This window comes from Artemia sp. Qi Xiang Cuo, chromosome 1, assembly GCF_049724085.1.
Source record: "Artemia sp. Qi Xiang Cuo chromosome 1, ASM4972408v1, whole genome shotgun sequence".
Lineage (NCBI taxonomy): Eukaryota > Metazoa > Arthropoda > Branchiopoda > Anostraca > Artemiidae > Artemia > Artemia sp. Qi Xiang Cuo.
This window is the reverse complement of record NC_142794.1, coordinates 95,369,545-95,385,740: the sequence shown is the minus strand read 5'-3', so window position 1 is coordinate 95,385,740 and position 16,196 is coordinate 95,369,545. Positions and strand designations below refer to the sequence as shown.

The 16,196-nt window shown below is 35.1% G+C and overlaps 1 protein-coding gene across 1 annotated transcript in view; it reads left to right on the top strand.

The window, feature by feature from the left end:
- Window positions 1-1,226: 1,226 nt before the first annotated feature.
- N (neurogenic locus Notch protein) overlaps window positions 1,227-16,196 on the top strand; it is a 107,714-nt gene continuing 92,744 nt past the window's right edge. Inside the window, exons 1-2 of the mRNA XM_089092680.1 lie at window positions 1,227-1,269; window positions 13,180-13,258. Coding sequence (XP_088948806.1) covers window positions 1,227-1,269; window positions 13,180-13,258 — 122 coding nt within the window. The remainder of the gene's footprint in view (window positions 1,270-13,179; window positions 13,259-16,196) is intronic.

The window sequence follows — 16,196 nt, the reverse complement described above, 5'->3', positions numbered from 1 at the left end:
TCTGATTCAGCTTCAATTCTGCTGCTTCTTCACAGTTCAGTTTGTTTTGTTATCCAATCTTGTCTCCTAATCTGTCAAAACTGCTTATATGCCCAAAAAACACTAAAGCTTAAAGTTTTTAATTTAAATAAAAAAATAAGTAAGAGAAAAAAAAACACGGGATAAAACTTATCAGTGGGAAGGAAATGAAATGGGACTTATTGTACGGATATATCCTCTAGATATTTTATATATAGAAGATCTTATATTTTCTTCGTAGTTTTTATCAAAAAAAGAGTACGTCGCAATAGCTGCGGAGTCTGGCATGCTTTTAGCAGCAAGGCTTGCTCCAGTAGATGCTATTACGTTCCCATAAATTGCCCCTTTTCCGTAAGGTACCCACAAAATTTTCAAATCCTTCACTTTTGCTTGTGCTTCTAAAATTTTGTTTTGGACTATTGTATAACTTCTTTTTTGGCAATTTTGTGACAGATTTATAATGAGAGGTAGTAACTTCGACAATATAAGGATTTTATCAGAAGTTTTGCCCGTTTTTACTATGTAATCACAACACAAGTATAACGCAAATAGTTCTGCGTCCTCGCTTGTTTCACATCTTGTGTTGAAGTGTATGCAAACGAGAGGATTAGTACATGCAAAACTTGAGCCGCTTCCATTGGGGCTGTATGAGGAGCCCAGGTATATTTCTAAATAGTCTCCGTAGTGCCTATTAACAATATCCCCGAACTCTGAGGGGAGCGCGGCATTTGAAATGTTTCTCACGTATGTAGAACTTTCTCTCATATTTGAAATGTTTCTCATGTCGAAACACATTGATATATTGTTTTCTTGACTCATATTTGTAATATTAAATGTTAATTATCTTAGATGAATTCAAATAGGCCTTCCGACGTCATAGTTTAATGTAGCTATGACGTGTAAAGACACTGACAATTTAGCTGTGACATCATATAGCGTGCCATTCTATGACTTTAAATGGTGACATCATAGCTATACTAAATGACGTGTGACATCATAGCAATGTAATGTCGTGTGAAACTCCCTGAACAGTAGCTTCTGATTACACAAACTATAGATGATGTCATATTCTGCCAACAGTCTAACATTCACTCTTTATTCAAACAAGAGTCACACGTAATTTAATTTAGCTATGATAACACCATTTAAAGTAATAGAATGGTGATTTATGACAATTGATATTTGAAAGAAGAAAGAAGAACGTGATTATGAAAGAAGAAAGGAACATCATTGTAAGCTCGCGGAGAAAAGGTATTTTGGAGCAACTACATATGTTACATTTAGGAATGACCAACACAAAGAAAGGGCAAGAATCATAGTTTTCTGGCCAAATATCCATTGAGATACAGACAAAATGGTCACCAGGTCATAAGTCTGTGCTAAATGTGTATCAGGACAACAACAAAAAATAATAATTAGCACACAAATACCAAAATATCCATTCCAGCCTTTCGGTGCCGATTTATTCACTTTTCCAGGTAACGAATATCTCATCACTTTTGACTGCTACAGCCGTGTGTTTGAAGTGGATAACCTGAGTTATACCAACTCACATGAAGTTTTAGTCTAGCTCAAAGCAAATTTTTCAAGATATGGAATACCAGAAAGAATGACTTCTGACAATGGCCCCCAGCTTTCCTTGGAAGAATTCTGGAAATTCACTGAAACCTGGAGCTTTGAAACAAAGCCTTGAGTCCAATATATCTACAGGCGAATTGTTATGAGTTGAAAGTGATACAAACAGCAAAGCAAATTATGGCTAAGACTTTGGACAGCAGATGCGATCCATAGAACAAATATGGACAAATTATAAACTGCATCTAAAAGGAGTAAATTTATCAAATTGAAAAATACATGATGAACGCTTCACATGAGAACACTTCAATTACAATGACACAAAAAACACTTAATAGTTTATTCGCTATGAAGAAAAATGAAGTGCCAGCTATTTTCTTAGGTAAAAATTAAAAGCTCATCTGTTTTAAGTGTAATTAAATGAAATAATATGCAGACTGAAGTAGCTCGAGGAAGATGTTGAAATGTTCATCCTAGTTCGTCACTTTTAATCCAAGCAAAGGCTAAGGCTGATTTCCTTATTCTTTTAAGCTTTGATTTCCAAATGCTCACAAGAATTACCAAATTTAAGAAAGTCGCAACAATAAGTCACCTGTGGTCAAAATACTTATACTCCTCTTTGATCCCCACCCAGGCTCAAAACTTCTGCTATGGTCATTTCCATGGAAATCACCAAAGTTTCTTTTTAAAATAGATTTCAAGCGTAGTTAGGGGTATTTAGACTTATTTGCTTTTCTTCAAAGCTTTGAAAAAAGTGTTATAATATTTCAAATGTTACATTTGTGCATATTTTTGGTAATCATTTGTGGGGTGATCGAATTTTCTAAACCACTGTAGATACGTAAGAACATTGCAACTTCTAGTACCTGAGGGCATAAGACTGTCAAAGACTCCTCGTTGAACCTCCCAAATTGAAAGCTTTTATTATGACCTGGCCTTTTAATGTAACTTTGGCACTGGACCAAGGGCTCCATTGTTACTCGAGCGCAACGTTAGGTGGGGATGTCGATATCGCTTTCGTCACACCAATTCTTTTTAGTGTGAATCTGCCTGGTACATATGAATGAATGTTTTCAAAGTAAACCCGTTTCATCAATAGGAAAAAGAACCGGATTGGACGCATATGTCCCTTTCCCATTGGACGATAAAACCATGCAAGGGCTGTATAAAGTACAACTCACGAAAATTTTGTTAATTTTTGTAAACTTTTCAACTTTTTGGCATCCCTGCTTTCAATAAAAAAAAAAAAAAAAATCAAGGTAATATCACTTAAATATAATAACTCCGTATGCCCCCCCCCCTCCCTATGGATACCATCTTGATAGGATATCGTCTCTGCTTTAAATAAAAAAAAATAATTAACTTATTGGCACCCCTGCTTTAAAAAAAATCGAGGTATTATCATTTAAATATGATAGCTCAATACCCCCCTCCCCCCTCTGGATACCACCTTGATAGGATTCCGTCTCTGCTTTAAATTAAAAAAAAAATTAACTTTTTGGTATCCCTGCTTTCAATAAATAAAATTTCGAGTTATTATCATTTAAATATAATACCTCCCTACCCCTCCCCCCTCTGGATATCACCTTGATAGGATACCGTCTCAGCTTTCATTAGAAACATAATTTACTTAATAATTAACTAGGTCACTATATGGTTCAAACAAACACGCAAAATAACGTTAAACAGCTTAGTGTTCCTTGAAAAAAAATTGATGGTATGAGTAAAGGGGTACAAATAAAACAAAAAAAATTTCGAAATTATTCAGATATACCTCAAATTATTGGAAAACTGAGTGATAGATTCGCCATAGCATTCCATAAGATCCAAAGAATCGAATTAAAAGGGAGCACACAAAAAAGCCAAATTAGGCGAGTAGCCTATGAGAAATCGCAAAATACCCAAGACAATGAACAAGTCCTAATGGGGGACCCTGGGTCTATCAAAATATTTCAATGGTTTCCCATGGAATTTGATATTATTTTCTTCTGTCTCAACTTGAAATGAAAAAAATAACTACCTTTTTGGTATCCCTGCTTTCAATGAAAAAAAATTAGGTACTATCATTTAAAAATGATAGCCCCCTGTCGCCCCCCTTTATAGGCAGTAATTTACAATTTATTTATGAATCATATTTTTGGGGTAACTTCTGGTTCAATCTTTAATTCCCCAACCTTGTACATAGCTTAGTCTACAGCTAAATTTTGTCTCAACCGAAGGCTGTTTTTTTTTTTTGCGGGGGGGGGGGGGTAAAAATGTTCCAGAAAGAAGATTGTATTTTATATCAGGGGTTCAATAATTGAGTATTAAACATTAAGAAACTCTTATCTAAAAACAGCAAAAAAAAAAAAAATTTGCAAACTTACAATTCAGCTGAAGAAACAATATGTCGGCTGTCAATTTTAAAACCCAACAAAAAGCTGAAGCTGTATAGAAGTGAAAGCGTTCTATAATTCTATTCAACTTGAAAATAAATTTCTTGACTAAGAATGATGTAATAAATAGAGATTGGGAAACTGCATTCGAATTTATTTAAACTCATTTCATAAAGACGACACTCTTTTTTTGTCAACATATGAAGAACTGTGTATATTGCAATATTTGCAATAGCATATTGCATCTGTCTGGTTTTTATGCAAAGTAACAAAAGAGACGAAAATTAATGAACAAGAGAGTAATGAAGAATTATGGTATACAAAGTTATATTTGGCAGGGAAAGTCACTGGTGATAAATCACTAGGGGTGGCACCGTGATTGCGTGATTTTCGGGGATTCGGGGAACCAAATTTTTTTTCGAGGTGATGCATAGATTTTCGGGAAAATACCCGAAAATTCGGGGATAGTGCAAGCTCTGCTTGATTTCTAATCAGGAAAATCGAAATACTAAACCACACGAGAAGGAAAAGCTCCGACTTTGCGGTTGACACAATAAAGAATTGACGTAAAAACAATTTATACTCTACCGACCGCCGCCGCCTCTGCCGGCGGCGGCGTGCCTGCGGTGCACCGGCGGTATTACGACACTTCCGCGGTGTTCGCCGGGGCCTCTCGTCAGCGGCGTCCGGTCGATCCGCCGGTGCGGCGCCGGGGTCTAGTATTATACATCAACTGGTAAAAATAGCTCAGAAGACGTTGTTTAGCCCGTAAACTTCACCAGAACTAACAGAATCCAGAAGAACTCCACAATAATCAGATCTGGCGCAAGTAAACTCAAGAAAAGTCCACCATGACGGACTTATGAGGCAACGGAAGCAAGGTTTGCCTCTCAGGGAAATTACAACTGACACATACGGTTGTGTTCAAACCCAATTCCAGCGATTTGAATAGGACTTTTACCTATATTATGTTTTTTTTCTGAATTTTTGACACGATTTCTAGACCGTCGCGAATCACAAAAGCTAAATAAAAAGAAATAAATATGTAATAACGGGTTTTGGAACTGTTGACCTAAAAATCAAGATTTAGCAAAGCTTTGAACGAGTTTGTGTGGTTCAGACAAAAGTGATGCCAGGTTTTTTTCGAGGGGGGGGGGAGGAATCACAACAAAAAACTTCAAAAAATGCATTAAGAATTAGTTTATATACATTTTTGTTACGTTTTTACGGACCAGACAAACATCTCCCAGAATATATCTTCTGGAAACGGCCCTGGGTTCAGAATACTTTCCTTGTGCCGTGGACTTTCCTCTCTCCTCATAAGTGTTATTTTTGGCCCTGGACTTCATGTCCATTTAATTTAGGGTCCTGAAAGTTTCATACACCTACCTCAAGTTCTTTCCAAGATAGTGAAAACCCCCTCAGTTCGCATTCTGCCAACTCTCAGTTCTTATTCGAACTTTTAGTTGGATGGAATAACAAAATTATGAATTGACCATTTTTTAACTATGTAAAAAATAGCTTAAAGTTTAATCCAGTTAAATAACTAAAAAATTGTTGAGGATATTTTTCTGTGAGATTATTTTCTCATGGTCGGTAGTTTCCCACGATTATAACAGCACAGCTGTGTGCGAGCAGGGTGTTGGATCAGCCTTCGGGCAAAATTTTAAATTCAGTTTAACTTGAGCAGTTGATAATGAAAGAAGTGAATGCGGTTGTGTTTATGTCAGCACTGTGAAATCTTCTTATTTTAGAACGAAATGATGTATATTTTTTATAATACTACAATCTGGCTTTTAATTTATCTTCCAACTTTTGTAATAGTTAATAATTTAAAATTTTTGTGCTGTTTTATTTTCGCCTAGACTAAATAAATATCTACCGGTTTTTTAGTTCATAATGTCCCTCAGGGGGGGGGTGGCCCGCCCCACCCTGGCTGAATTACGCCGGCTTATAATTTTGTTTTGACATTTTTATTATACAGCATTGGAAATGCCGATTAGACCAGGTAAGCCCCCCCTAAAACTCAGCTTACGGGCGTCCATGCTTAGGGGGAGTCCGGAATGGAGTCGTGCTTGTATTTTAATTAAATTTAACACACTTCCTCTCACTATTAGTCAAATTCGTAGTCCTCAGTCTTGGACTTCCCCATATAGGCTAAATGGGGGTAAATGAGACATGTTTACAGGAGAGGAAAGCCTTGGGGGCTTTGACATCCTGAGTTTTTCCGGATTTCTGGGTAGTCTATTAAAATTAGACTAGACTACCCTATGAAACAATTATCCTCATTTGTTGCTAAATAAAACAGCCCATAGGCCTACCTCACAGCCAAGTAACCATAAGTTTAAAACTTGTTTTAAAAACTAGCATGTAAAATATGTAGCCTAATATTAACAGAAGAGCATTAAAAAAGGCATCAAATGGTATGTTCACTAGGTTATATTTGCTGGCCATTCATGTGAATTATTCAATATATAGATTAGCCTAACTTAAAAACATTTAATTCCTTATTCAACATTCTGATTAAAGCCCAACATGCGGTACTAGCCTATGAAAATTGAAATTCCTTATTTTAGGCTAGGCTATTTTCATTTATTATGGTTGCTTTTCTGACACTGCCCACCCCACCCCCAGGTCCCACAGAGCCTGTAGCCCTAGACTAAAACTGGGGTAAATTTTTACAAAATCATATAATTTAGTTACCAATAAAGTGAATATACCAATTGATGCCTTTTTTTATGTTCTTTACAAATATAATAATCATTTTTGTCGGAAATGAATTTTACCCCCACCCCTATTTATCAAACAGTTCGTGGTAACGTACTGTAAGTAAGGAGCGACCCGGCTCAATAGTAACCAAAACTCTAGAAAACGGGTTTTTGATACCAATAGATACATCAAAAGAATCAGATTTCAATGCTGATTTCAAATATATAACTTTCATCAAGTTTAGTGCTATCCATCAAAAGTTACGCGCCTGAAAAAATTTGGCTGATTTTCGAAAAAAGGGGGAAAGACCCCCCACAAAATATATAACCTTAATGAAAATCACACCATCATATTCAGCGTATCAGAGAACCCTACTGTAGAGGTTTCAAGCTCCTATCTACAAAAATGTGGAATTTTGCATTTTTTGCCGGAAGAAAGATCACGGATGCAATTTGTTTTTGTTTTTTTCCCAGGGGTGATCGTATCGACCCAGTGGTCCTAGAATATCGTGGTAGGGCTCATTGGAACGGAAATTAAAAGTTCTAGTGCTCTTTTTAAATAACCAAAAAAATGGAGGGCAACTATGCCCCCTTCCACGCTCATTTTTTTCCCAACGTCACTCGATCAAAATTTTGAGGTAGCCATTTTGTTCAGCATGGTCGAAAATATGATTACTATGACTTTTAGGATGACTTAATCCCCGAAGTCCCCGGGGGGAGGGCTAAAAGTTATGAACTTTACCCAGAACAGTATTGGTTATTGGGAAGTATACAGAAGTGTTCAGGAGGTTTTTTTTTTCTGGTAGTGGGGTGGGGGGTGGGTCGGGGGTTATGTTGGAGGATCTGTCCATGAAGGAAGTTTTCATGGGGGAAGGGAAATTGCCATGAAGGGGGTGCCAGACTTGCCAGCATTATTTATTGGTTATTGGGAAGTATACAGACATTTTCAGGAAAGATTTTTTTCTGGAGGGTGGGGCTGGAGGAGGGGGTTACTCGGGAGAATCTTTCCGTGGAGGATGTTTCTTTGGGGTAAGGGACATTTCTATGAAGGGGGCGCCGGATAAAAAAACGATCAGAAATTAAATTAAAAAAAACAAGTTTTTTTCAACTGAAAATAAGAAGCAACATTAGAACTTAAAACGAACAGAAATTATAACGTATATGAGGGGGTTCTCCCCCAAGTCAATACCTCGCTCTTTACGCTACAGTTTTTTTTTTTAGTGCTTTTAAAAGAGCTATCTATTCTAATTAAACGGCCTTTGTGATTCAGGGGTTTGTGAATTAATTTTTTTTAAACTTTTAACGTAAAGAGCGTGGTATTGACTTAGGGGAGAACCCCCTCATACACGAAATAACATATACGTAATAAAAAAAACAAGCGATACAGCTCAATAGTAATCAAAACTTTTAAAAATAGAATGTTGATGTCAATAAATGTATCAAAAGAATGGGTTTATAATGCTTATTCTAAATATATAAATTTTATTAAGTTTAATATTACTCATCAAAGGCTACGAGCCTGAGAAAATTTACCTGATTTTTTAAAGAGGGGGAAACATCCCCTACAAGTGAAAGAATTTTAATGAAAATCCCACCGTCAGATTCAGCGTATCAGAAAACCCTATTACATAGGTTTCAAGATCATATCTGCAAAAATCTGCAACTTTGTATTTTTTGCCAGAAGAAAAATTACGAATATAGAAGTTAGTTACGTAAGTTAATTTGTAAATTGCGTCATAACCAAATTTAGAGACATCCATTTAGCAAAAGAAAAGTAAAATTTTTATACAAATTTTGTTTACTAATTCAATGATGGCAAGCCAAAATAAAAGCTGAATTAACTAAAAACGATCACAGATTAAAAAAAAAAAAAATTTTTTAACTGAAAGTAAGGAGCGGCATTAATACTTAAAACTAACATGAATTATCACGTATATGAAAGGGGATGTCCCCTCCTCAACGCCTCGCTCTTTACGCTACAGTTTGACTCTGTCTCACAATTTTATTTTTTAAAACAAAAAAAAAACTTTAGCTTAAAGAGCGAAGCGTTGAGGAGGGGACAGCCCCTTTCATATACGGAATAATTTCTGTTCGTTTTAAGTTTTAATGTCGCTCCTTACTTTCAGTTTAAAAAACTTGTTTTTTTGTTTAATACAATTCAGGGTAGGCTATATATTTGTGCATTAGGTACTGGTACTGGTGCATTATATGGGCACTTCTAAAAAGTCAAGTTTGGTTAATGCTAATGAAATAAAATAAAATCTGATGAACATATAATAGTTTATAAACAAATTTGGGCTATATATTTGCACATTGGGGGGGGGGGGGGGTAAAGCATAGCATATAATGAAGAATACATAACCGAACCTAAGGACCTTTCCTCATCCCCCTAAACCCCTAAAAACAAAAGTTTAAAAATCGTAAAAGCAATGAAAACCACGCTTTGCATTGCATTTCTCTATAGCAGTCTCTTGCAAATAACCCGTCTGGCAGGCACTTCATGACTGGTTTCCTTGTACATAAATATAAAAGTGACTATAGAACGCACCAGTGCCCCAAAACTATTATTTATAGTATCTGGCGTGTTTCTGTGCTTGTCTTACTCCACATATCAGTGCAATGAACTCTGGTTGAGAAGGAGATTACATCTACCTCTTTGAACAAATAACCTATGAGAAATCACGAGATTAGATATGTGAAGACTATATTATGGTACATTTCTAGGTGGCCCTATAATTTAGCTAGGATGAAAGTGAAAACTTCATTTGATGCGTTTTTTTATTCTCTTTCAAAATTCAATACGTGTATCTGGGGCTCATTGAATCTTGTGCCCTTCATGGGGCCCGGAAGGTATTTGTCTGAATAATGAATAAAAAAGCATCAAATTATTTTTTCACTTCCATCCTAGCTAAATTTTATGTCCAACTGCAAATTTACCCAACCCTACCCCCATCCTGTGCAGATATATACCCTCAGTTGAAATATCAACTGACTTGTCGACAGCACAGTTTAGAAATTTCAAAATTCAGCGCTATTTTTGTCAATGGCAATCAAAAAACTTGAAACAGTAGGACAACGTTTATTTTTGAGTTGACTTATAAATGAGGTTTCAATTGTTATAAATAGTTATTTTTGGAATATATAATCTAACCTTAGAAGCGATTCTTGAATTATGAAATATTATAATAAAAGCCATCAAATGATGTTTTCACTTTCATCCTAGCTTAATTATAGGGCCATCTAGAAATTTACCTATATTATTAAGCCTATGTTACAGCTAGGACCATCAGGGGATATGGGTATTGTCAGAAAACCAATTGTGATGCCTAAAAAAGGTCTAGACAGAACATAAAAATCCAACGTTAGGCTGCCACTACCACTTCTATTTGTTCAGCATGTCTCCTTCAGAAGTAGATGAGAAATACATAGGCCTACAGTAAATATGTTGGTGTTACAAAAGTATTTTCAGAAAATGATCTAGTAAAATACAAGACGTTTTTTTTCCTATCGTGGAAAGGTGTTGAGTTTAGGGAATATGTTGTTAAGGAAATTGCCGTGGGCCTAAATCATGTACTTAAATTAACTTAAAAGCATACTGGTGTGTATTCCTCTCAAAAGTGCACCAAACTTTAAAGTATGAAGCATAACTGTGAAAATTTCAGAAATAGATCTGCATTACCAATAAGGGACAAAGAAAATTTTTTGAATCTAAAATATTTTTAAACTCATGATGTACTATGTTTTTTGACTATAAGGAACATCACATCGGCTTAGGAGAGCCTGGAACCAAATGAGGGGGGGGGGGAGCCAAAACTCACTATACTAAAACCTATTGAATCAAAAAACCTAATTCAAGTTAATTCTTAATTTTATACAAATTATTAATGAATGATGTTAAATTAAGTTACCGGAAAAGGAATTGAGAAGGTTTATTGTTTTTATCAAGGAATGATCCGTTCCCTGTCAAACAAAATTAAGGAATGATATCAACTAGTTCCAGCACATAGTTCTCATTAGTTCCTAATAAAATATAGAAAATGATGAATGACTTGGTGTTAATGAATCTTAATAAGACAGGACCTACCACATTTTATGGATGAAGCAGGATAGACTGCGAAAGATTGTTCTGTTTTGGGATCCACCTAGGGCTGAACGAAAAGAAGTTCATCCCTAAGTGGATGATAAGAGTCTATAAAGACGGGTTTAAAGTAGAGGTGTACTTTGCTCTGGTGCAGGGGACAACTGCCCCCCCCCCCGCCGGCTGGAATTTTGTTTCGTTTCGAAATTAGCTTAGCCAGAGGGAGATAAACTACTATATATAAACTACTTATTTAATTTAATTCTAAGTAAATATTTAATATATAGCGTGGATCAGGTATTTCATATAATTCGTTCTGGGCGGCCTGCTTTGCATAATTCTCTGTTCTAGGTTACATAATTTTGTTAATAGAGCATAATATTTTCATCGGATTTTGGTAGTATTTCATTCTGATTAACCTAAGTTCATTTCTTGAGTGTTGTCGGGATAATAGGCAAGTACTCTGTGCTGCATTGGCCTTAGACGGTTTCAAAGATTCTGTGGGTTTGCATTTTTTTGTTCTTGCAAGAAGTCCATTTTGACGCCCAAACTGCGTTCAATAGAGCACACTAATTTCGCTTGTTCAATAAGCTATTACCATCATTTACCAGAAGCCCTGTTGAACGCAGGGTTTATTTAAGACCTTTGTGCTCCAGATATGCTGTCCAGAACCACCAATGGGAAAGTATCATTCCAAGATTTAATAAGTACTTCAGTAAGAAATAAAATCAGGGAACTTCTAGGCATTTGATCCAAGTACTATGAAAGGGCTAACTATGTACGGTAGGCCCATCTTCCGCTCCATTCGTATATGATTCTTAATAAACATTTTTGTAACAGAGTACTCCTATTGTATCCTCTCTTATGAATTATACACTGTAGGCCTAATAACAGGATTCTTTCCAAAAAACAAAACAAAAAAAAACATGTTTTTTTTCAACTGAAAGTAAGGAGCAAGATTAAAGCTTAAAACAAGCAGAAATTATTAAATATGTGAGGGGGTTCCCTTCGTCAATACCTTGCTCTTTATGTTAAAGTTTGAACTTTGTCCCAATTCTTTAAGAATGACTCCTGAATCACAAAGGCCGTTTATTTTGAATAAATAGCTCTCTTAAAGGTACTAAAAAAACTTTAGCGTAAAGGACGAGGTATTGATGAAAGGGACCCCCCTCATATACTTAATAATTTCTGTTCGTTTTAAGTTTTATTAATGCTCCTTACTTTCAGTTGAAAAACTGTTTTTTTTATATTTAATTTCTGATCTTTTTTTAATGCTAGAAAATCTAACTCCCCCTCAATGGGAAATTCCCTCCCACCATGAACAATTTCTCCATGGAAAAATCCTTCCATTTAAACTCCGACCCCCTCCTCCGCCCCAAAATTTTGAGAAAAAATGAGCGTGGGAGGGGGGCTAGATGCCCACCAATATTTTTTGTCACTTAAAAAGGGCACTAGAACTTTTTATTTCCGATAAAATGAGCCTCTCCTGATATTCTACAATCACTGATTTGATATGATCACCCCTGAAAAAAAACAAAAAAACATGCATCCGTGATCTTTCTTCTGGCAAAAAATGTAAAATTCCACATTTTTGTACTCATGAGGTTGAAACCTCTACAGTAGGGTCTTCTGGTATGCTGAATCGGATGGAATGGTTTTCATTAAGATTACTTGATGTTTTGGGGATTCCCCCCTCCTTCACAAATTGGGCAAATTTTCTCAGGCTCATAACTTTTGATGGGTACTATTAAATTTGATGAATTTTACATATTTTGAATAAGCAACAAAATTCAATTCTTTGATGTATATATTGTTATCTAGACTCTGTTTCTTAGAGTTTCTGTTACTATTGAACCACATTGCTCCTTATTTACATTTCGTTACCACGAACTGTTTGAATCTCAGAAAGTCTATTTGTTTGATTGTAATCATTTATCTGATATTTTTAAGTTCCTTTCAGTTTAAGCGCATAGCAACCCCCTCCTAATGTCTGGATATATCCGTGGCCTATATTCAAAATAAAAAAAGATACCAAAATCAGTAAACTTTTGTAAGTTGATTTGGTCTATGTACGAGTACTAGTGAAGGAGAGGTGGAGTGATGGTGCTGTTAAATTAGGTAGGAGTGACTGATACACCATTTAACATGAATTCTCCGAAAACAAATGAACCAATAATTTTGTCGTTTTATTAAGCCAAGGAAAATGACGTTTTAAATAATCAGCATTAATTTTGTGTAAGGAGTGTTTCAATAGTCTTGTAATTTTTCTCTGTAAAATGAAGGCGATGGTATAATTGGAATAATATTTTAGAACTCCTGGCCAAACACTTATTTGTTAGACGTAATACACAAACTTTTGACGATGCTAGCATGTCTGCAATGTACTAATTATTATGGTTGGAATATTTAGTGTCTTGTTTTTCAGGATTTCAAAGCTGTTCTCCAAACCCATGTAAAAATGGAGCTAAATGTATGTCACCTTTAAGAAACTATTCCTACTGCAAGTAAGTTATCACCATTAGTTTTTCTATTAGTTTATTATGTCTAATAGGCTACATCTTAATCGTCCCCGACGAATTCATGCCCCTAATGGGCTTAAATTCTTTCAACCATTGACTCAGATATTCCCTATTTTGGAAATTGTGTACGTGATGAATGAGTAAATACCTTTGGGTAAATATAGGCAATAAACCAACTTGGTCTTGCTCTGATGCGTTGCCAGCCAGTAGGCTTATTGCTGCTATAAGTTTTTCATAAATAACTTAATCTGAGTTTTTTTTTAACAAGTCATCCATCGCTTTTACTATAATTAAGCTATCAATGGCATCACACTTTTCCGTACATGTGAATCTTATGTCTGATTATTACTAGTTTTGAAATTGTAAGGCCCTTTTCTATATATCACAATAAGTCTGCATTGTTCAAGGATAGCTACCTTAGAAAGAAAACATATTCTAAAAGTTTGCTAGACCACATCCCCTAGAAAATTTTCACTATGGAGTACCTAAAGGACTAGTTTGTGTACAATACACTAGTCTGTGTAATGTGTATGCTATTTTTTTTTCAAACAAACGCCGGTCTTTATACGGTCTTAAACTAGTATATTATTACTAGTTTTGAATTTATAAGGCCCGTTTTTATATATCACAATAAGTCTGCATTGTTCAAGGATAGCTACCTTAGAAAGAAAACATGTTCCTTGTAAAAGTTTGCTAGACCTGATCCCCTAGAAAATTTTCACTACGGAGTACCTAAAGAACTAGTTTGTGTACAATACAGTAGTTTGTGTAATTTATATGCTATTTTTTTCAAACAAACGCCGGTCTTTATAAGGTCTTAAACTAGTATATTATTGCTAGTTTTGAAGTTATAAGGTCCTTTTCTATATATCAGAATAAGTCTGTATTGTTCAAGGATAGTTACCTTAGAAAGAAAACATATTCTTTGTAAAAGTTTGCTAGACATGATCCCCTAGAAAATTTTCACTATGGAGTACCTAAAGAAGTAGTTTGTGTACAATACAGTAGTTTGTGTACTGTATATGCTATTTTTTTTTCAAACCAGCGCCGATCTTTATACGGTCTTAAAGTAGTATATTATTGCTAGTTTTGAAATTATAAGGCTCGTTTTTATATATCAGAATAAGTCTGTATTGTTCAAGGATAGCTACCTTAGGAAGAAAACATATTCTTTGTAAAAATTTGCTAGACATCATCCCCTAGAAAACTTTCACTACGGAGTACCTAAAGAACTAGTTTGTGTACAATACACTAGTTTGTGTACTTTGTATGCTATTTTTTTTTCAAACAAACGCCTGTCTTTATACGGTCTTAAAGTAGTATGTTATTACTAGTTTTGAAATTATAAGGCCCTTTTTTATATATCAGAATAAGTCTGTATTGTTCAAGGATAGCTACATTAGAAAGAAAACATATTCTTTGTAAAAATTTGCTAAACATCATCCCCTAGAAAACTTTCACTACGGAGTACCTAAAGGAGTAGTTTGTGTACAATACAGTAGTCTGTGTACTTTGTATGCTATTTTTTTTCAAACAAACGCCTGTCTTTATACGGTCTTAAACTAGTATATTATTACTAGTTTTGAAATTATAAGGCCCTTTTTTATATATCAGAATAAGTCTGTATTGTTCAAGGATAGTTACCTTAGAAAGAAAACATATTCTTTGTAAAAATTTGCTAGACCTCATCCCCTAGAAAACTTTCACTACGGAGTACCTAACGGACTAGTTTGTGTACAATACACTAGTCTGTGTAATGTGTATGCTATTTTTTTTTCAAACAAACGCCTATCTTTATACGGTCTTAAACTAGTATGTTATTGCAATTTTTGAAATTATAAGGTCCTTTTCTATATATCAGAATAAGTCTGTATTGTTGAAGGATAGCTACCTTAGAAAGAAAACATATTCTTTGTAAAAGTTTGCTAGACATGATCCCCTAGAAAACTTTCACTACGGAGTACCTAAAGGAGTAGTTTGAGTACAATACAGTAGTCTGTGTACTGTGTATTCTATTTTTTTCAAACAAACGCCTGTCTTTATACGGTCTTAAACTAGTATATTATTGCTAGTTTTGAAGTTATAAGTACCTTTTTTATATATCAGAATAAGTCTGTATTGTTCAAGGATAGCTACCTTAGAAAGAAAACATATTCTTTGTAAAAGTTTGCTAGACATGATCCCCTAGAAAATTTTCACTAAGGAGTACCTAAAGAACTAGTTTGTGTACAATACACTAGTTTGTGTACTTTATATGCTATTTTTTCAAACCAGAACCGGTCTTTATGAGGCTGCGTAGGTACTCGAAAAAAAAAATGAATTTAATCGAGATAACCAACACATACTATGGTCACAACCGTTGTTAAAATGCCAAGGTTTATGTATAAACTGAATTTTCCCTTGGATTAACGTTGCATTTGTATTACTAAAATGGGAAGCTGAAATTGCAAGAAGTTGGTTGAAAAGATTGCTATTAACCTGCCAACTCTATTTTGTTCCCAAGTGCATAACCTTGTCTTTGTATCTTGACAGATTCTTCTTACAGGTGGAAAAACATTATTGTCCTAACCTTCCATCTTCTCTAATTTCAAAAGATTGTGCTTTTAATCCTCTCTCTCGTCAGTCAGCTATTAAGTTTCCCCTCGAAAGTTAAAACCATGTTCCACCAAAAATTTGGTACCAGATATAATAATTTGCCTTTATAGCAGATCTCTCCAGCGTATTTTTTACTTTTTCTCAAGTCCATGGTAGCCTCCCTGAGGCTCCTAGTGTTCCATCATGTTTCATCTCTGATCAAACTGATTATACTCTTTGCAATACAAGTCATATCCAAATTCCTTTTATTCCATCCGTGAAGCCAGACTCCAAACTTGTAACAGCGGGTTCATATTGTATTGAATACGATGCCAAAGTCAGCTCAAAA